At 35.6% G+C, this 21,792-nt stretch overlaps 1 protein-coding gene across 8 annotated transcripts in view; it reads left to right on the top strand.

Moving 5' to 3' along the window:
* The window catches only part of CCDC158 (coiled-coil domain containing 158), a 98,457-nt gene that overhangs the window by 46,315 nt on the left and 30,350 nt on the right, over positions 1-21,792 (top strand). For 4 of the 8 annotated variants that reach the window (XM_079920961.1, XM_079920954.1, XM_079920958.1 and 1 more), the window contains 4 exons: positions 600-727; positions 4,690-4,848; positions 6,215-6,307; positions 7,099-7,194. In XM_079920961.1, coding sequence (XP_079777087.1) covers positions 600-727; positions 4,690-4,848; positions 6,215-6,307; positions 7,099-7,194 — 476 coding nt within the window. The remainder of the gene's footprint in view (positions 1-599; positions 728-4,689; positions 4,849-6,214; positions 6,308-7,098; positions 7,195-21,792) is intronic. The other 4 variants (XM_079920957.1, XM_079920956.1, XM_079920955.1 and 1 more) reach the window with 4 other exon arrangements.

Raw genomic sequence — 21,792 nt, 5'->3', positions numbered from 1 at the left:
CTCATCCTGTCATCAGTTTTAGTAAAATAATCACATATATGCTTGTATTGCCAGTTTGACTTCTGAAACAGCAGTGAGTTCCAAGCACATGACGGTAACCATGAGATTGGAAATTGAGTCGTTTGTGATATCACTGGGATCTTTTAAAAGATCACTAGTAGTAGATGTCTTGTGTGGTATTTTATATATCAGTTTCTAGAAAAATTATTTTAGTAAAAATACTATATACATTTTTCATTTTATGACTGTATATATTTTGTGTGTATATATTTCCTATATGTGTAAGTATGAACTTGGTCAGCATTATTTATTACTGTTGGAGATACGGCAAATTATGATGGCCAGTGAAATTAATTCTAGCAAGGAATCACAAAACATCATCATTTATATACATTTCTGAGCTCAAAACCTCTGAGTAATTGCTGAAAATTGTTATATCCCAATATTGTGAAATCTGAAGACATTTTCTGTGAACACTTCTTTGAAACTGTCCAGGTGCCTTAGAGGAATCTTACCTGTCACCTTCTCATAATGTTTGACCATCAAATTATAGTCACCTCTCAAAATTTAGAAACTTTAGAAACTAAGATACAGTTTAGTTCCTTTTTTTCCAGCTATGAAAGTGGCAATGGGGATGCAAAAACAAATTACGGCTAAAAGAGGTCAGATAGATGCCCTTCAGAGCAAGATACAATTTTTAGAAGAGGCCATGGCAAATGCAAACAAGGTAAGTCTCTGTCCTTGGAATGGGGGAAGCCAATATGTTCACTCATTAGTAAACTACAACACAGAAGAAGGTGTAGCAGAGATACAAAGTACAATGGAAGAAAGACAAGAGTTTATTCCTGACAGAGAGAATGAGGAGAAAGTTCCTGAAGGAACATTTGAGCAGGACCTTGAAAGAGCTAGTATTTTTTTTTTTTTTTTGTAACTACTCTGGAATGAATTTTATTTTATTTTATTATTTTTTTCCTTGGTCCTCTTTCATTATTTTTTTGCATGTATCTATTCTTTTTTAAAAAATAAATTTATTTATTTATTTACTTTTGGCTGTGTTGGTTCTTCATTGCTGCACAGGGGCTTTCTCTAGCTGTGGCGAGCAGGGGCTACTCTTCGTTGCAGTGCACGGGCTTCTCACTGAGGTGGCTTCTCCTGTTGTGGAGCACAGGCTTAGTTTCCTGTTGTGGGCTCTAGGCGTGTGGGCTTCAGTAGTTGTGGTGCACGGACTTAGTTGCTCCGCGGCATGTGGGATCTTCCCGGACCAGGGCTCAAACCCGTGTCCCCTTCATTGGCAGGTGGATTCTTAACCACTGTGCCACCAGGGAAGTCCCCATGTATCTATTCTTTTTCAGATTCTTTTCCTATTTTGGTTGTTACAGATTATTGAGCAGAGTTCCCTGTGCTATACAATAGGTCCTTGTTGGTTATCTATTGTACTTTAAATACAGCAGTGTGTATATGTCAATCCCAAACTCCCAATCTATCCCTCCCCACGACCCTTCTCCCCAGTAACCCTAAGTTCGTTCTCTAAGTCTGTGAGTCTGTTTCTGTTTTGTAAATAAGTTCATTTGTATCATTTCTTTAGATTCTGCATATAAGCGATATCATATGATATTTGTCTTTCTCTGTCTGACTTACTTAACTTAGTATGATAATCTCCAGGTCCATCCATGTTGCTGCAAATGGCATTATTTCATTCTTTTTTATGGCTGAGTAATATTCCATTGTATAGATGTACCACATCTTCTTTATCCATTCATCTGTCGATAAACATTTAGGTTGCTTCCATGTCCTGGCTATTATTAACAGTGCTGCAGTGAACATTGGGGCGCAGGTATCCTTTTGAACAATGATTTTCTTCGGATATATGCCCAGGAGCGAGATTGCTGGATCATATAGTAGCTCTACTTTTAGTTTTTTTTTTTTTTTTTTTTTTTTGCACTACGCAGGCCTCCCACCGCTGCGGCCTCTCCCGTTGTGGAGCACAGGCTCCGGACGCGCAGGCCCAGCGGCCACAGCCCACTGGCCCAGCCGCTCCACGGCATGTGGGATCTTCCCAGACCAGGGCACAAACCCATGTCCCCTGCATTGGCAGGCGGACTCCCAACCACTGCACCACCAGGGAAGCCCTATTTTCAGTTTTTTAAGGAACCTCCATACTGTTCTCCATAGTGGCTGCACCAATTTACATTCCCACCAACAGTATAGGAGGGTTCTGTTTTCTCCATACCCTCTCCAGCATTTTATTGTTTGTAGATTTTTTGATGATGGCCATTCTGACTGGTGTGGGGTGATATCTCATTGTAGTTTTGATTTTTATTTCTCTAATAATTAGTGATGTTGAACATCTTTTCATGTGCCTCTTGGCCATCTGCATGTCCTCTCTGGAGAAATGTCTATTTAGCTCTTCTGCCCATTTTTTGATCGGGTTGTTTGTTTTTATGATATAAGCCGCATGAGCTGTTTGTAAATTTTGGAGACTAATCCTTTGTCGGTCACATCATTTGCAATATTTTCTCCCATTCTGTGGGTTGTTTTTTTTGTTTTGTTTGTGGTTTCCTTTGCTGTGCAAAAGCTTTTGAGTCTAGTTAGGTCTCATTTGTTTATTTTTGTTTTTATTTCCATTACTCTGGGAGATGGATCGAAAAAGATACTGCTGCAATTTATGTCAGAGTGTTCTTCCTATGTTTTCCTCTAGGAGTTTTATAGTGTCCGGTCTTACATTTAGGTCTTTAATCCATTTTGAGTTTATTTTTGCGTATAGTGTTAAAGAATGTTCTAATTTCATTTTTTTTACATGTAGCTGTCCAAGAGCTAATATTTTAACTGCAAGAAGTAGGCAGAAGGATATTTGTGGTAGAGAGACGGAATGGTTATAAACAAAGCATATTCAGTTCTGCTGTAGTGCAACATATGTGTTCCTGAAACGACCACGCTCTGCAAAATTGTGCCATAAAAGCCACCATGGGGCTTATCAGAGCAGTGGGATCAGCACCACACTAACGAACTTCATCAGTGACCAAAGGAAAACAGGAACCTAATGGAAATGGAAGCACTGTTTTACACATGTTAAATGGTTAAGAGATACATAAATACTACAATTAGGATGGCCCTTTATCTTAAAAAAGACTGGAAGTTTGCTTGTGCCTTGAAGAATGGCAGCATGGGAGTTGTTAAGAAGGGGTAGAAGGTGGGTTTCCTGTAACACAGGATGTGCATGGACATAGCTCATAACCCACGGTAAACTGAGGGAGCTGATAGTTGTTTGAAGAGTGTGTATGTATGCTTTTTGTGTATTTCTGTGCAGCTCTGTTTAGCTGGGTGCTGTTTTCTGCCTTGACCCCGTATATCTCATAAATGAAACTCTGCATAAGCAAATGTGAAATTTGTGTTATATTCAAATGTTCCCTGATAACATCAATCACTTTGGAACAAATTTGCACTTTTAGAAGAAGAGTTATAACAGAACTGACTGTAATGGAGATGAGAAGGTAAACAGCATAAGCAGAAAATAAGGGCAACTAAAATAATTGCTTTCCCCTTACCGAAAATGCTGAAATACTTTTTTTAGAATGAGGCTAAGTATTAACGAATATATACATACATTTGTGCATACCCCTCATCATATGGACTTATTTATTTCCTGTGCTATTGTTCTTTCCCACTTTTTTCTCCCCTCCATTTCTTATCCTAAATTTGTTCTTTTCTTTTTCTTCTTCCATTATTTGCCTATTTGGAACCTAAAGCAGGGCTTATCCCCGTCCTCCCCAAGGGTACTTAAGGCAGTAAGAGGTTACTGCCTGCTGTCACCAGAAACACCTTCACCTAGTAAAGGAAGGTGTTCATCAAAGCTCGATGACATTCCTCTCAAACAGGAAGGAGGCAGCTTGAAAAATTAATCCTTCTTTCTTTCTCATCAGAAAAGGAAAAACTATTTGTATCCAAAATGTGTATTACAGTGGTGATACCTACTACCTTGTTTACATTAAACATTTTCTCTATGAAAAAAATATACATATAGAAAGAAATATAGACTCAGTAAGTTCAGGTTTATATCTTAACTTGATTACTATGCATTTGTTCTCTTCTACCCATTTCATGATGTATTTTAAAGGAATGAACTAATTTTAATGAAACTTTGTTAGATACCAAAGATTCCCCATAAGTTTATCAGTAAGCTCATTCTCATCACTGGATCACAGTGACTTTGAGGACAGGAACTGTGTGCCCTATTTCTTTTTATGCCAGAGGGTCTATAGTAGGCATTTGTGAAATGAATATTTAACCATTTGTGAAATTAATATTCAACCTTGAAACAAAATAGAAAACCCATAAAGATTTCAAATACGTGTGTCTTCTTTAAATCTCTTGTGTCATTTTAAAGAAGTTTCAATTTGATTTGGTATATGATTTCTCAATTCACCGCAACACTGTCTCTTTTTATGACAGCACAGTTATTACATATTTCATAGGTTTTATCAAAGATTTAGTAAGCCTAGAAAGAAGTAATAAACTAGTAGTGATAAAAATGAGAGAGAACATGGTAACATAATTCTAGCAGCTCCCAACTCCAATCCATATACAGTTAAGCTATAGTTCAGATCTTTACATAATAGTTTTATATTTCCATCACATCTCAGCATCTACATCAGTATATTATTTCTGATATTTTCTCCTCTGTAATTGTAGGAAAAGCATTTGCTAAAAGAAGAAAAGACAAAATTAAGCCAGGAATTGAGTACTGTTGCAGCAGAGAAAAACAAGATGGCGGGAGAACTAGAAGTCCTACGATCTCAGGAACGCCGACTGAAAGAAAAGGTTGCTAATATGGAAGTTGCTCTTGATAAGGTGGTTATTAACTAAATATATAAAATAGTTATCAACTAAATAGTTATTAACCAAGTGGAATTGTTCTGAATGAAAGGTCCATGTTGATAGGAACCAAATCTGTCAAACTGTATTGTATCCCAGTCACCTCACACAAGAAAAAAACTGTATCCTGTACAGAAGGCTGAGCTTTAAAAACATAGTCATGATGCATACTTTTTACAAAATTATCTTTTTTCTGGCTAACAGGTCACAAGAGCAGTCAGATATAAGATGTAAGATGCTGCTGGTATCCTTTGTGACCTGAATAACTAAAAATACCACCAATCTAACTTACCATCAAAGAAGGACTTGAATACTAGGTAGAATACAGTCTGTTAATAATATCCATACATAGATAAAGTAATGCTAACGTCTGGCACTTTGTGGAGTTCAAAAAGTGCAGGTGGGGAGCTTCCCCGGTGGCACAGTGGTTAAGAATCTGCCTGCCAATGCAAGGAAACAGGTACGAGCCCTGGCCCGGGAAGATCCCACATGCCGCGGAGCAACTAAGCCCATGCGCCACAACTAGTGAGCCTGAGCTCTAGAGCCCACAAGCCACAACTACTGAGCCCACGTGCCACATCTACTGAAGCCTGCGTGCCTAGAGCCTGTGCTCTGCAACAACAGAAGCCACGACAGTGAGAAGCCCGCACACTGCAACGAAGAGTAGCCCCCGCTCACCGCAACTAGAGAAAGCCCACGCACAGCAATGATGACCCAACACAGCCAAAAATAAAATTAAAAAAAACAAATAAATTAATCAATTAAAAAAAAGAAAAAGTGCAGGTGAGGAACACAGCTTAAAGAATGAGAAGGATCAATGATGACACTGTATTTGTCATTGCCATTTATTGTAGAGAAGTAAATCTCTCTTTGTGTCCCCTGAAAACTCTGGAAGCCTAAAAGTATACCAAGACTAGTCATTGATTCTTGAGAAATCAGAGCATTCATGGTGATAGAAAATGACCTGTGATCCCACCTATTTAAACTTAGGTCTTAGAACATGATATATTGACTCAATGAATTTCAGTTGTGGTTATTTTTATAGAAATGTTTTTACATTGCTAAAGCTGTTTGCTCATTTCATCCTTAGTTCATTCATTCTTCTGAGTGCCCTCCACATACTAAATGCCATGTAGATGCTGGGGCTATAGAGGATAAAGACATGGCCTCCAATTACTCTCAAGTTTTCTGAATAAAACATAAATAAATAGATAAATGTAATACAGTGTGCCAAGAACAGGGGCAGTTTCCTTGAAGAGATGGCGACTCTGCATTTATACATTAATAAAATAAAATTGCATACAGAATGGAGGGTAAACCACATGTGGTTGCTTGATTGTAGGCATCTTTGCAGTTTGCAGAATGTCAAGATATAATACAGCATCAGGAACAAAAATCAGTGCACCTAAAACTTCAACACACTTTGGATGTAAAAGTAAGATCTTTTTTCATCAAAAATAGTAGTTTAAGCAAAAATTATGCCTTGGTTTGATATACTTTCATATATTCCCCATGTACTTGAGATACATTCAAGTGTACTTTTAACATTATCTAATATTAGCAATTATAAAATCTGTGCATTGTACAGATTATACATATCCTTTTCATATATAGTAACAAATTGAAGCACCATGCTTTATGTTAAGTCTATACTGAATGAGGGAAACATAGAAGTACCTACCTTGGGGAACCAGAGGTTTGTGTACAGGAGGTCAAGTATGTTTGGCTTGTTTGGAAAATTTAAAAAATGATGTAATTTGCATGACAGAACATGTCTTCTTTAAAAATAGTAGATTTTTCCACTGGAGTATATGTCTGGCTTTCGAGTATATTTTAAAGTTGCAGACATACTTTAAAGTCTCAATACTGGATATTTTCACAGGCAGAAGCACTCCATAGTTGGAGAGGGTCTTTCTCAGTAGTATGTCAGAAGTAGTGTGGAGTGTTTGGCAAAGTTAGAAACCAACGTAGTAGCATCCCATCCAAGATATGTTTTCACATCTGGAATGATTTTATCCATCAGAAGTGTGAAGGCATCTTCCTAAGCCCATGATTAGTCCCCAAAGAGTGATATACACCCGAATCATCTTGCTTAATACTTTGGCTTAAAACTTTGTAGAAGTTCAACATGTAAGACTGAAATTATATTTGCAAAAATACATTTTGATTTCACAATTCTCACTGTAGGTTGACAGTTATTTTGCTCACATGTATATTGTCTTCCAGGAACTTAAGGGCCCTGGATACACCTCCAATTCTTCTGTGAAACCACGCCTTCTACAGCCATCTGCTGCCCAGTCTGCAGCCAGCTTCCTATCTCATGTAAGTAACTAGTCTTGTAGTCTAATCACACATGAAATCACACATGAAAATCAGTTTCATTAGTTAATAGTCCTATTGTACATATAGCAACAGGGTTGCTAGTAACCTACCAGTTATCCTGCTTATGCATTTAAATGAAAAGCATGCACTGCAAAATGAAAAAGTGGAAATGGACTATTTTCACACATATGAGTTATGTGCACTGATAAACTAGCTCTCACCCAGCAAGTAGCATTCTGTCAAACAAAAGAATATTATTAATATTAGAAGTTAACATGGTTCTCTCTGGAGACTGGAACTTGGAGGTGGGCAGAGGAAGGAAAGGAGACTGCTGCTTTTTGTTTTAAGTGTTATAAAATCATTTTACCTTTAAAACTATATGCACGTTACATTGATAAAAATTAAATTAAACCCCTCTCCCCATGAAGCAAACAACAAACACAACAAAGAACATTTGACCAGGAGTCATTGGGACTCAAGATGTGTCTCTAACTACTTTGTGTGACCTTGGAAACTGAGTTAAATATATTGTCCCTTTTCATCTCTAATGAGGAGTCTGGACTATAGATCATCTCTGGGGTTTTCTAGAAGATCAGCTCTGAAATTCCATGACTCTTCATTACCCAAAAGCCAGCCTAGTAGTTAGGCTCTTTAATACATAGACTGTACTTGATTATAAAGAATCTCATCCATCACTGAAAAAGTACTAGTCATAAGTCTATTAAATTTAACACTTTAATTGTAATTCTAACAGCAGTAATGAAGTGTATTATCTAAATAGAGTGTTAAGCATGTTTTATACAATTTCTTCCCTTAAAAATGTTTATTATATAATTTTACACGTTAAATGTAACATACATTCTTTGTTTTATTCACTGATGTGTTCCAAGCACCTGGAACGGTATCTAGCATGTGGTAGGTATTCAGTACATATTTGTCTAATCGGTGAATGAATTCATTGTAAAATATTGTGTTCAGGTTTTCATTGTTTCTACTGACAAGTCAGTTTTAAGTCTTGTTGTCGCTTTTTGGGAGGTACTTTTTTTCTCTAACCACTTTAAAGATTTTCTCTTTGTTTTGGTTTAAGCAGTTTGACTGTGATGTGCCTGTGTATAGTCTTCTTTGTATTTATCTTTCTTGGGGCTCACTGATCTTCCTGGATGTGTGGATTGATATCTTTCATTGATTTTGGAAAATTTTTATCTTTTATATTCTTGACTATTTTTTCTGCTCCATTCTCTTGTTTCCTTCTGTGACTTGTACTATTAAGTAACTTTATTTTTTAAATTGGTATGTGATAACTCCATTGTCTGAATCCCCTATGAACTTCTGACCATTGTTTCTCTTGGTTTCTGGTCATATTTTTGTCTGCTCTTTTTACTGCCTTCTTTTCAAGACTATTTTTTAGAGCAGTTTTAGATTCACACCAAAATTGAAAAGAAGATACAGAGATTTCCCTTATACTCCCTGCCCTCACACATGCACAGCCTCCCCATTATAAACATCATTCACCAGAATGATGTGTTATCAAGGGTGAACCTACATCGGCACATCATAATCACCCAAAGTCCATAGTTTACCTTGGGGTTTGCTCTTGGCGTGGTACATTCTATGGATTTGGACAAATGTTTATACATATGTCATAATTGACATATATCCATCATTATCATATCATACGAAGTATTTTCACTTTACTAAAAGTTCTGCCTCCCCCGCATCCACCCCTGGCAACCATTGATCTTTTTATTGTCTCCCAGTTTTACCTTTTCCAGAATGTCATTGAGTTGGAATCATACAGTATGTAGCCTCTTCAGATTGGCTTCTTTCACTTAGTAATATGTATTTAGGATTCCTCCATGTCTTTTCATGGCTTGATAGTTCATTTCTTTTTAGCACTGAATTTTCATTGTCTGGATGTACCACAGTTTATCTGTTCATCTACTAAAGGGCACCTTGGTTGCTTCCAAAGTTTGGTGATTGTGAATAAAGCTGCTATAAACATCCATGTGCAGGTTTTTGTGTGGACACGTTTTCAACTCCTTTGGGCAAATATCAAGAGCATGATTGCTGGGTCATATGGTAAGAATCTGTTTAGTTTTGTAAGAGACTACCAAACTGTCTTCCAAGGTGGCTGTACCATTTTACACTCCCACTAGCAGTGAATGAGAGTTCCTCTTGTTCCACAGCCTTGCCAGCATTTGGCAGAGATTATATAATCCAGTGGTTTCCTGAGAATGGGTGCATTTCATTCATTAAGTGTTTTAAAACCTTGCATGTCTGAAAATACCTTTATTCTTCACTTACATTTGATTGATGTGCAAAATGTTGTTGCTATTGTGCCATTTTGATTCCAGGGCTTTTGTATGTGACCTGTTTGTTTCTCAAAGATTTTAGAGTCTTTTCTTTACCTCTGGTATTCATTTCAGGGTGATCTCTGCTGAGGGTCTTTTTCCCTTCATTGTGCAGGCTCTTATGTTCTTTCTTCTCTGAAATTTTCTTGTGTCATTTATTTGATCATTTTCTTCCTTCATTTTTTCAGTTCTCTCTTTCTAGAATTCCTGTTAAGTCACCTATTAAGCCTTCTGGATTTATTCTCTAATCTCCTTTAATTTTGACTTCCAATTTCCATCTCCTCATATTTTATTCCCACCTTCTGGGAAAACTCCTCAACTCTATCTTCCAAACATCTATTGAATCTTTTTTCTGATATCATGTATTTTTAAAAATTTCCAAGAGGCTTTTCTTGTTTTTTAAATCTTCTCTTTATATAGGTTTATGTTCTTTTGTGGATGCAGTACTTCCTCATTTCCGTCTAAGGATATTAGTATCAGTTTTTCAGTAATTTCTTCTGTTACCTAAATTATTGCTGTTTCTTTAAATTCATTTTTTTTCTGTTTGTTTTGATGTCTGTCTTTCATGTTGGAGATTTTCCTTCACTGTTTGGCGATCATTGGCTCTCCATTCATATTTAAGACTGAGGCCCTAAAAAACCAATGAAAAGCACTTCGTAAGGTTCACAGGATTTGTTAGCTAGTAGATGGTTAGATATTACTTTTTAACCGAGGGATCCAAAAATGATCTTAGTTTTTTTTCTTGGTCCTGTTAATTCCCTTAAAGAGCGGTTGTCTTACTACAGACTTGTAGATATAAATCTATCTGCCAGTATTCTGAGAGGTGAGTGAGGCAGGGAATCTGGGGTATCTATATATCTGTAAATCTTACTTTATGCTTATATTTTCAGTTTGCAACCTTCCTCCTGCCATGCCAGATATCCTTTTGGAGCCTAAAGTCCTTTGGTTCAATCTCACCCAGAGATTAAGCCTCTAAATGTATTTAGGGGAAAAGAACGAATTATTACCTGACTCCGTGGGGAGGACATCTGGTATTCTCACAGCTTCTACCATAAATTTTTAGCCAGTCCTCCCATTTTGCTGCCCTGTCCCTTACCCTGGCCTTCCTTTCCTCTTTATCCTTGTTAATTTCTTTAGTGTCATTTTAGTGGGGCTTCAGATAGAGCAAAAATAAATGCCAAGTCTTATGTTTAAAAGCAGAATATCTCTATGTGCATTGTTCTCCATTGCCCCTTCATTTATCTCGTTTCATTTTAGTCTTCTTGTTCCATGATTCTAATAATAGTCATTACTTACTGAACACCAGGCACTGTGCAGCATACTTTCTATAGATTATATAATGTATTCCTCACAACCACCCGCACGAGATAAGTGCTGTTATTATACTTATTTTACAGAGGAGGAAACTGAGGCTTGGAGAAGCTAAGTGACTTACAGAGTTCACACTCCAAAAACCCAGTTGTGCCAACCCTTAACCAAGAGAGCCTGAGCCTAGAACCTGTCTCCTTAGCCAGTTATATGTATTCATTCTCTACACCACACTGTTGAATGCTGTTTATAAACAAAATAAATGGATGATGACGTAAATAGATACTCTACCTGAACCAACAGTGTATTTCATTAGGTCTTTGTGGATGAATATTATACCATTTTGGAAGTACAAAGGCATTAAAAATTATCCAATTGATTGCCCTAGTTTTAACAGGTGAGAAAATGGTAGAACCAGAAAAATTATATTATGTGATTTGATCCAAGCTCAAACACCAAGAACATGTATATATGTATGTGTATCTAAATACATACCTACACAGACAGACACATACACACAAATAATTGGTAGCTTGACATAGAAGATTTTAGATGAAAGTTTCAGATAAAGGCTATTGTAGCATATAAAAATAAAAGATTTCCAGGATCGTATAATTTATTTTGTTTATATATCAGACTCTGTACACATGCACTGTAATTTGTGCTAGCTGTGCTTGATCTTCGTTGTTGAAGTACCCATGATGTGAGCAAGATTTTCAGCAAGACTTTGTAACTTTTGTCTTATTTCCTACTCACCCATTTTTAGTATACAATATAAAAATATATATATATATTCTAAACAGTATATTTTTATTCCATTTTTATTACCGCCTTCTGACAGGAACATAAGTATTATAGGAGATGGATTTGGTCAGACGTTCTCAAAATAGAGTAGTCTAATTCAAACTGAATGAGATCAAGCTTTTATTTTTAGCTTTTACATTCATCTTCTATCTTTGGAAAATGGAGCTAGGAGGAGTTGAGAAGCACACATTCTCCCTAGACATTACTTATCTTACATTATAACTCATAAGTTTGCCTGTAATGCACTCAAGGCCATTAGAGAGAACAGTATTTGGGGAAGATGGAGGTACATTAGAGATATAATTTGCAAGGTATTTTGGAAACAAATTTAACATAAAATAATTTCAGAGTCAAAATGTAATAGGAAGCTAATCAAATCACATAACAAACCTTAAGTTTAACAACAACAGTATAAGCTTATATTCTTCCCTTGAAACCAAAAAAGCTTGTAGAAGTTTTAACCTGAAAATGTATGTCCCCTAGCAATAGCCTTAATGTGTATCCTAAGGGTCAGAGATTGGAGTGGGAGAGAGCAAGATTCTTTGACGGGCTCCAGTAACTTCAGGAAGAGCTTATATGTAGCTATTTCTTTACCAGCCAGACAGGAGTCATATGTAAAGAATGTTTTTAAATTGTTCATTTCCTAGCTATTTTCTAATTTTTAAAAGTGTATTTTTCTCATGTTATAAATCAAAATATGTTCCATATGAATCAAACAGCATACAAAAGTATTAAAAATGAATCAGTGAAAGCATTACAAGATTTATAAACATTAAAAGGAACGATTGGGACTTCCCTGGTGACACAGAGGTTAAGAATCCACCTGCCAATGCAAGGGACATGGATTCAAGCCCTGGTCTGGGAAGATCCCATGTGCCGCAGACCAACTAAGCCTGTGTGCCACAACTACGGAGCCCGCTCGCCTAGAGCCCGTGCTCTGCAACAAGAGAAGCCACCGCAATGAGAAGCCCGCGCACCGCAATGAAGGTTAGCCCCCGCTCGCCACAACTAAAGAAAGCCTGCACACAGCAACAAAGACCCAACACAGCCAAAAATAAATAATAAATTAACTAATTAATTTTAAAAAGGAACGATTGATTATTTTGAGTAAATAAAACTTAAATCACAAAACCACCATAAACAAAATCAAAACACAAACTAGAAAAATATTTCTAATAAATAAAGGGTTAATGTGTATAATATAGAGAGTTTTTACATACCCAGATGAAGATAGCATATACTCTAAAAGAAAAGTGTACTAAAGATATGGATACAAAATTCACATAAGAAATGCATATAGTCAATAAACATGAAAAATGTTCAAACTCATTTATAAACAAATAATAATTACTGCATATTAAAGCAAAAAAAACTAACAATTTTGCATATAAAATGGTCAAATGGTAACGGGAAGGGTGCAGCATAATGGCCACTCTTGTATCATACCTTACTGATAAAGATATAAATTGATATGATTTTGTCATTTTTGCTTCCAAAGTTCACTGTTTCTTTTTTTTTTTCTTTTTAAATTAATAGACTAATTTTTTAGGGTAGTTTTAGCAGAAACTAGAGAATTGAGCAGAAAGTTTAGAGAGCTCCCATAGACTCCCTTTGCCCTACCGCTCCCTCCCCCCAGTTTCTCCTATTACCAATATCTTGCATTAGTATGGTACGTTTGTTACAATTGATAAGCCAATATTGATACATTATTATTAACTAAAGTCTATAATTTACATTGGGGTTCACTCCTTGTATTGTACATTCTGTGGGTTTTGACATATGTATGATGGTATATATCGACCATTATAGTATTATACAAAATAGTTTCACTGCTCTAAAAATGCCCTGTGCTTCACCTGTTCATCTCTTCCCCCCCTTCCCCTGAACCCCTGGCAACCAGTGATCTTTTTACTCTCTTTGTAGTTTTGTCTTTTCCAGAATATCATATAATTGGAATCATATAGTATATAGTCTTTTCACATTGGCTTCTTTCACTTAGCAATATGCTTGCAAGATTCCTTCATATCTTTTCATCCCTTAGTAGCTAATTTCTTTTTCACTGAATAATATTCCATAGTATGGGTGTACCACAGTTTGTTTATCCATTCACCTGTTGAAGGATATCTTGATTGCTTCCAAGTTTTGGCAGATTATGAATAAATCTGTGCAGATAAACATCTATGTGCAGGTTTTGCACAGACATAAGTTTTCAACTCTGTTAGGTAAATACTACAGAGCATGATTGCTGCATTGTATAGTAAGAGCATGTTTAGTTTTGTAAGAAACAATGAAACTGTCTTCCAAAGAGGCTGTACCATTTTGTAATCTCACCAGCAGTGAATAAGAGTTCCTGTTGCTCCCCATTCTTGACAACATTTGGTGTTGTCAGTGTTTGGATTTTAGCCATTCTAATAGGAGTGTGGTGTAGTATGATATCTTGTTGTTTGACTTTGAAATACCTTAATGAAATACAATGTTGAGCCTATTTTCGTATGTTTATTTACCATATACATATTTTCTATGGTGAGATGTCTGTTCCAAACTTCTACCCATTTTTTAAATGGGCATTTAAAATTTTTTCTTATTGTTGAATTTTAAGAGGTTCTTTTTTGGGGTGTATTTTAGTTACCAGTCTTTTATCAGTTATCTGTTTTGAAAAGATTTTCTGCCAGTCTGTGGTTTATATTTCCATTTTTTAAACATTGTCTTTCACAAAGAAAAGTTTTTAAAGTTAATAAAGTACAATTTACTGATGTTTTTCTTTCATGGATCATGCTTCTGATGTTGTATCTAAAAAGTCATCACTAAACCTAAGGTCATCTAAATTTTCTCCTATATTATCCTCTAGGAGTTTTATAGTCTGGAATTTTACATTTAGGTCTGTGATTCACTTTGAGTTAATTTTTGTGGAGGATATAAGGTCTGCATCTAGATTCATTTTTTTCTGCATGTGGATGTCAAGTTTTTCCAGCACCACTAGTTGAAAATAGTGCCCTTTCTCTATTGAATTACCTTTGCTCTTTTGTTGAAGATCAGTTGGCTATATTTGTGTGGGACTGTTTCTGGGATCTTTTATTTTATTCTGTTCCATCAGTCTATTTGTCTGTTCTTTTACCAGTACCACACTGTCTTATTACAGTAAATCTTGAACTTGGATAGTGTCAATTCTCCAACTTTGTTCACCTTCACTATTGTCTTAACTCTTCTGGGGTTTTTGCCTTCCCATATAAACATTAAAATCAGTTTGTCAATATCAACAAAATTTAAAGAATTATTGGGGTTTTGATTAAGATTGTATTTAATTCATAAATCAGGTTGGAAAAAACTGATATCTTAACAATATTGGGTCTTCTTATCCATGAACATGGAATATCTCTCCATTTATTTAGCTCTTCTTTGATTTCTTACATCAGAATTTTTTAGTGTTACTCATGTAGATCTTGTACATATTTTGTTAGACTTATACCTAAGAATTCTATATCTTTGGTACTAATGTGAATGGTATTGTGTTTTTAATTTTAAAATCCAATTGTTCATTGCTCTTATACAGCAATTGACTTTTGTATATTAACCTTGTTTCCTCACACCTTGCAATAATCTCTTATTTGTTCCGGGAGTTTTCTTGTTACTGTTGTTGATTCTTTGGGATTTTCTACATAGTGAATCATGTCATTTGTGAAGAAAGACAGTCATTTCTTCCTTTGCAAATCTGTACACCTTTTTTTTCCTTTTTGTTCTTTTTATTTCATTAACTATGACTTCCAATATGATGTTGAACAGAAGTGATGAGAAGGGACATTCTTGCCTAGTTTTTTTTTTTTTTTTTTTTTTTTTCAGTATGCGGGCCTCTCACTGCTGTGGCCTCTCCCGTTGTGGAGCACAGGCTCCGGACGCACAGGCTCAGCGGCCATGGCTCACGGGACCAGCCGCTCCACGGCATGTGGGATCTTCCCGGACCGGGTTACGAACCCGCGTCCCCTGCATCAGCAGGCGGACTCTCAACCACTGCGCCACCAGGGAAGCCCCTTGCCTAGTTTTTGACGTTAGCAAGATAGTATCTAGCTTCTCCCCATTAAGTGTGTTGTTAGCTGTAGGGTTTTTGTAGGTGTTCTTTATCAAATTGAGGACGTTTCCCACTATTCCTAGTTTACTGAGAGGTTTTTCCCCTTTCAAGACTATAAATAATTATTTTTTAATTGAAATGTAGTTGATTTACAATATTGTGTTACTTTCAGATGTACAGCATAGTGATTCAGTATTTTTGAAGATTATATTCCATTATAGGTTGTTATAAGATAATGGGTATAATTCCCTCTGCTATACAGTATATCCTTGTTGCTTATCTATTTTACATATAGTAGTTAATCTCATACCCATGATTTGTCCCTTCCCCATCCCTCTCCTCTTTGGTAACCACAGGTTTGTTTTCTATATCTGTGAGTCTGTTTCTGTTCTGCATATATATTCATTTGTATTTTTAGATTTCACATATAAGTGATATCTTATGTGGAATCTAAACAATTTCTCTGTCTGACTTATTTCACTAAACATAATGTTCTCTATGTCCATCCACATTGCTGCAACTGGCAGTATTACAATTCCTTTTTATGGCTGAGTAGTATCCATTGTGTGTGTGTGTGTATGTGTGTGTGTGTATATATATATGCGTCACATCTTCTTAATCCAGTTGTCTGTTCATAGGCACTTGGGTTGCTTCCATGTCTTGGCTATTGTAAATATCACTTGCTGTGAGCATTGGGGTGCCCGTATCTTTTCAAATTAGTGTTTTTGTTTTTTCTGGATATTTACCCAGGAGTGGAATTACTGGATCATATAGTAGTTCAATTTTTGGTTTTTTAAAGAACCTTCATATTGTTATCCATAGTGGCTGCACCAATTTATGTTTCCACCAACAGTGTATGAGAGTTCCCTTTTCTTCACATCCTTGCCAACATTTGTTTTTGTGACTTTTTTTTTTTTTTTTTTGGCTGCACTGCATGGCTTGCAGGATCTTAGTTCCCTAACCAGGGATTGAATCTGGGCCCGCAGTGAAAGCAGCAAGTGCTAACCCTGGACCACCAGGGAATTCTCTATTTGTACACTTTTTGATGATAGCCATTCTGACAGGTATGTGGTGATACCTCTTTGTGGCTTTGATTTGTATTTCTCTAATAATTAGTGATGTTGAGCATCTTTCCATTTGCCTGTTAGCCATCTGTATGTCTTCTTTGGAAAAATATCTATTCAAGACTTCTGCTCATTTTTTTGATTGGATTGTTTGTTTGATATTGAGTTATATGCTCTGTTTGTGTATTTTGGATATTAACCCCTTGTCAGTCATATAATTTGCAAATATGTTCTCCCACTCTGTAAGTAGTCTTTTCATTTTGTTGATGGAAAGTTTCCTCTGCTGTTCAAAAACTTTTAAATTTAATTAGGTCCCATTTGTTTATTTTTGCTTTTATTTCTTTTGCCTTAGGAGACTGATACAAGAAAATATGTCAAAGAATGTTCCACCTGTGTTCTCTTATGGGAGTTTTATTGTTTCAGGTTTTACGTTTAGGTCTTCAAACCATTTTGAGTTTATTTATTTATTTTTTTTTTTAACATCTTTATTGGGGTATAATTGCTTTACAATGGTGTGTTAGTTTCTGCTTTATAACAAAGTGAATCAGTCATACATAAACATATTGTATATGGTGTGAGGAAATGTTCTAATCTCATTGTTTTACATGTGACTATCCAGTTTTCCCAGCATCACTTATTGAAGAAACTGTCTTTTCTCCACTGTATATTCTTGCCTCCTTTGTCATAGATTAATTGACTGAAGGTGCCTGGATTTATTTCTGGGCTCTCCATTCTGTTCCATTGATCTATGTGTTTGTTTTTGTGCCAGTACTACACTATTTTGATTACTGTAGCTTTATAGGATAGTCTGAAGTCTGGGAGGGTTATACCTCCAGCTTTGTTCTTTTTTCTCAGGATTGCTTTGGCAATTTTGTGGTCCCATATAAATTTTAGGATTATTTGTTCTAGTTCTGTGAAAAATGTCATGGGGTATTTTGATAGGGATTGTGTTAAATCTGTAGATTGCTTTGGATAGTATGGCCATTTTAATAAGATTATTTCTTACAATCCAAGAGCATGAGATATATTTCCATTTCTTTGAATCATCTTTAGTTTCCTTTATCAGTGTTTTATAGTTTTCAGAGTACAGGTCCTTCACATCCTTGATTAAGTTTATTCCTAGGTATTTTATATTTTTGGATGCAATTTTAAGTGGGATTTTGTTTTACTTTCTCCTTCTGATATTTCATTATTAGTGTACAGGAATGGAACAGATTTCTGTATGTTAATCTTGTATCCTGCAACCTTGCTGAATTCATTTGTTCTAATAGTTTTTGGGTAGAGACTTTAGGGTTCTCTATATAGAGTATCACATCATCTGCAAATGTTTTACCACTTCCCTTCCAATTTGGACACCTTTTATTTCTTTTTCTTGTCTGATAGCTGTGGCTAGGACTTCCACTACTGTGTTAAATGGAAGCAGCAAGAGCGGACATCCTTGTCCTGTTACTGAATTTAGTGGGAAGGCATTCAGCTTTTCACTGTTGAGTATTATGTCGGCTATGGGTTGGTTGTAAATGGCCTTTTGCTGAGATAACTTTATCATGGGTGGATGTTGGATTTTGTCAGATACATTTTCTGCATCTATTAATTTAATCATGCGATTTTTCCTCTTTAGCCTGTTGATGGTGATAGATTATATTAATTGGTTTTTGAATGTTGAACTAGCTTTATATAACTGGGATAATTCCCACTTGATTGGGGGGTGTAGTTCTTAAAATAGATTGTTGTATTATACTTAGTAATATTTTGTTGAATATTTTTATACGTATGTTCATGAGAGATATTAGTCTATAGTTTTCTTTTCTTCTAGTGTTTTTGGTTTTGGTATCAGGGTAATGCTGGTCTCATAGAATGACTTAGGAAATATTCTGTCTACATCTATTTTCTGGAAGAGATTGTAGAGAGTTGGTATAATCTTTTCCTTAAATGTTTGTTAGAGTTCAGCAGTAAACCCATTTAGGCCTGGTGCTTTCTGTTTTGAAAGGTTATTAATTATTGATTTAATTTCTTTAATAGATATAGGCCTATTCAGATTCTCTATTTCTTCTTATGTAAGTTCTGACAGATTATGTCTTTCAGGGAATTGGTCCATTTCATCTAGGTTATCAAATTTGTGGGTACAGAGTTGTTCATAATATTCCTTTATTATGTTTTTAATGTCCATGGGATCTGTGGTGATGTCACCTCTTTCTGATAGAAATTTTTGTATCCTCTCTTTTTTTCTTAGTTAGCCTGGCTAGAGACTTACTAATTTTATTGATCTTTAATAAAAAGCAGGTTTAAGAACCTGCTTTTGGGTCATTGATTATCTCTATTGGTTTCCTGTTTTTAATTCCATTGATTTCAGCTTTAAATTTTATTTGTACTTTCTTTGCTTGCTTTGGATCTAATTTGCTCTTTTTTCCCCTAAATTCCCAAAGAAGCTTAGATTATTGGTTTTAGATCTTTCTTTTTTTCTAATATGTGCATTCAGTGCTATAAATTTCCCTCTAAGCCCCACTTTTGCTATATCACACACATTTTGGTAAGTTTTATTTTCATTTTCATTTCATTCAAACTATTTTAAAATTTTTCTTGATATACCTTCTTTGACACATGTGTTATTTAGGACTGTGCTGTTTAATCTTCAATTATTTGGAGATTTTCCAGCTGTCCTTCTGTTACTGATTTCAAGTTCAGTTCTATTGTGTTCCTAGAGTAGATATTGTATGATTTTTATTCTTTAATAATTGTTAAGGTTTGTTTTATGGCCCCAAATTCATATCTTGGTGAATGTTCCATGTAAGTTTGAGAAGAATATGTATTCTGCTGTTTTTAGATGAATTAGTCTTTAGGTATCAATTATATCCAGTTGGTTGATGGTGTTGTTAAGTTCAGCTGTATCCTTACTGAATTTCTGCCTGCTGAATGTTTCCATTTTTGAAAGAAGGTTATTAAAGTCTCCAACTAATTGTGAATTCATCTATTTCTCCATGCAGTTCTGTCAGGTTTTGCCTCACATATTTTGATGTTCCACTGTTAAGTGCATACACATTAAGGATTGTTATACCTTCTCAGAAAATTGACCTGTTTATCATTATGTAATGCCCTTCTTTATCCCTGATCGCTTTCCTTGCTCTAAAGTCTGCTCTGTCTGAAATTAATGCTACTCCAACTGTTTTTTAAATGAGGACCATTTTTAAAGTCTTTTAAAGAATTTGTTACAATATTGCTTGTTTTTTATGTTTTTTTGGTTTTTTGACCACAAGGCATGTGAGATCTTAGCTCCCTGACCAGGGATCGAACCCACACCCCCTGCACTGGAAGGTGAAGTCCCAATTACTGGACCGCCAGAGAAGTCCCCCGATTTTTTAAAATTAGTGTTAGCATGGTGAGATAATTTCTTCATCTCTTTGCTTTTTTTTTTTATTGTTTTTTATTTTTTATTTTTGGCTGCATTGGGTCTTCATTGCTGCATGCGGGCTTTCTCTAGTTGCGGTGAGTGGGGGCTACTCCTTGTTGCGGCGCATGGGCTTCTCATTGCGGTGGCTTCTCTTGTTGCAGAGCATGGGCTCTTGGCACATGGGCTTCAGTAGCTGTGGCACGCGGGCTCAGTATTTATGGCACGCGGGCTCAGTATTTATGGCTTGAGGGCTCTAGAGCACAGGTTCAGTAGTTGTGGTGCACGGGCTTAGTTTCTCCGTGGCATGTGGGATCTTCCCAGACCAGGGCTCGAACCCGTGTCCCCTGCATTGGCAGGCGGATTCTTAACCAGTGCACCACCAGGGAAGTCCATCATCTCTTTACTCTTAATCTATATGTGCTTTTATATTTGAAGTGGGTTTATTGTAGACAATATTTGGGTCTTATTTTTTTTGATGCACGCTGACAATCTCTGTTTTTTAATTGGTATATTTAGACCATTAACATTTAAAGTGATTATTTATATAGCTGGATTAATATGTATCATATTTGTTACTGTTTTTTGTCATTGCCTTTGTTTTCTTTCCTATTTTTGTCTTTCACTCTTTTCCTGCTTTTTTTTTTAAATTGAGCATTTTGTAAGATTTTATTTTTCTCTCCTTTTGCACATCAATTATGGGTTTTTTTCTGCTTTTTTTAGTGGTTTTCCTAGAGTTTGCAATATACATTTACAGATAATCCAGGTTCACTTTCATATAACACTATACTGTGTCATGGGTAGTACAAGTACCTGCTAACAACAAAATAGTACTAATTCCTCTCTCCTGCCCCTTGTATCATTGTTGTCATTCATTTCACTTATACATAAGCATATATTAGTAATACATATCATAATGTATATTATATACTTTATTAATATATATGATGTACATACCTAATTGAATACATTATTGCTATTATTGTTTGAACAAACTTCTGTTAGAGCAATTAAGAAAAAGTTTTGTTCTTTACTTTCACTTATTCCTCCTTTAATGCTCTTCCTTTCTTTATGTAGTTCTGGGTTTCTGACCTTATAATTTTCCTTCTCTCTAAAGGACTTTTAACATTTCTTGCAAAGCAAGTCTACTGGCAAAAAATTCCCTCAATTTTTGTTTGAGAAAGTTGTTATTTCTCCTTCACTTTTGAAGGATAATTTTGCAGGGTTCATAATTCTAGGTTGGTAGGTGTTTTTCTCTCAATACTTTAAATATTTCACTCAACTCTCTTTTCACATGCATACATGGTTTGAAGAAAAGTCTGATGTAATTTTTATCCTTGCTATTCTATAGGTAAGGTGTTTTTTTCTTCTGGCTTCTTTAAAATCTTTCTTTTTTTGATTTTCTGCAGTTCAAATATAATATACTTATGCATAGTTTTTTTTTTTTTTTTTTTTTTTTGATGTTTATACTGCTTGGCATGTTCTCTTAGCTTCCTGGATCTGTGGCTTGATATCTGTCAGTAATCTTGGAAAATTCTCAACTATTATCACTTCAAGTATTTCTTCTGTTTCTTTCTCTCTTTCTTCTCCTTCTGGTATCCCCATTATGGATTTTACACCTTTATA

This window comes from Stenella coeruleoalba, assembly GCF_951394435.1.
Source record: "Stenella coeruleoalba genome assembly, chromosome: 4".
NCBI classification, from domain to species: domain Eukaryota; kingdom Metazoa; phylum Chordata; class Mammalia; order Artiodactyla; family Delphinidae; genus Stenella; species Stenella coeruleoalba.
This window is presented reverse-complemented; position numbering and strand designations above follow the sequence as displayed.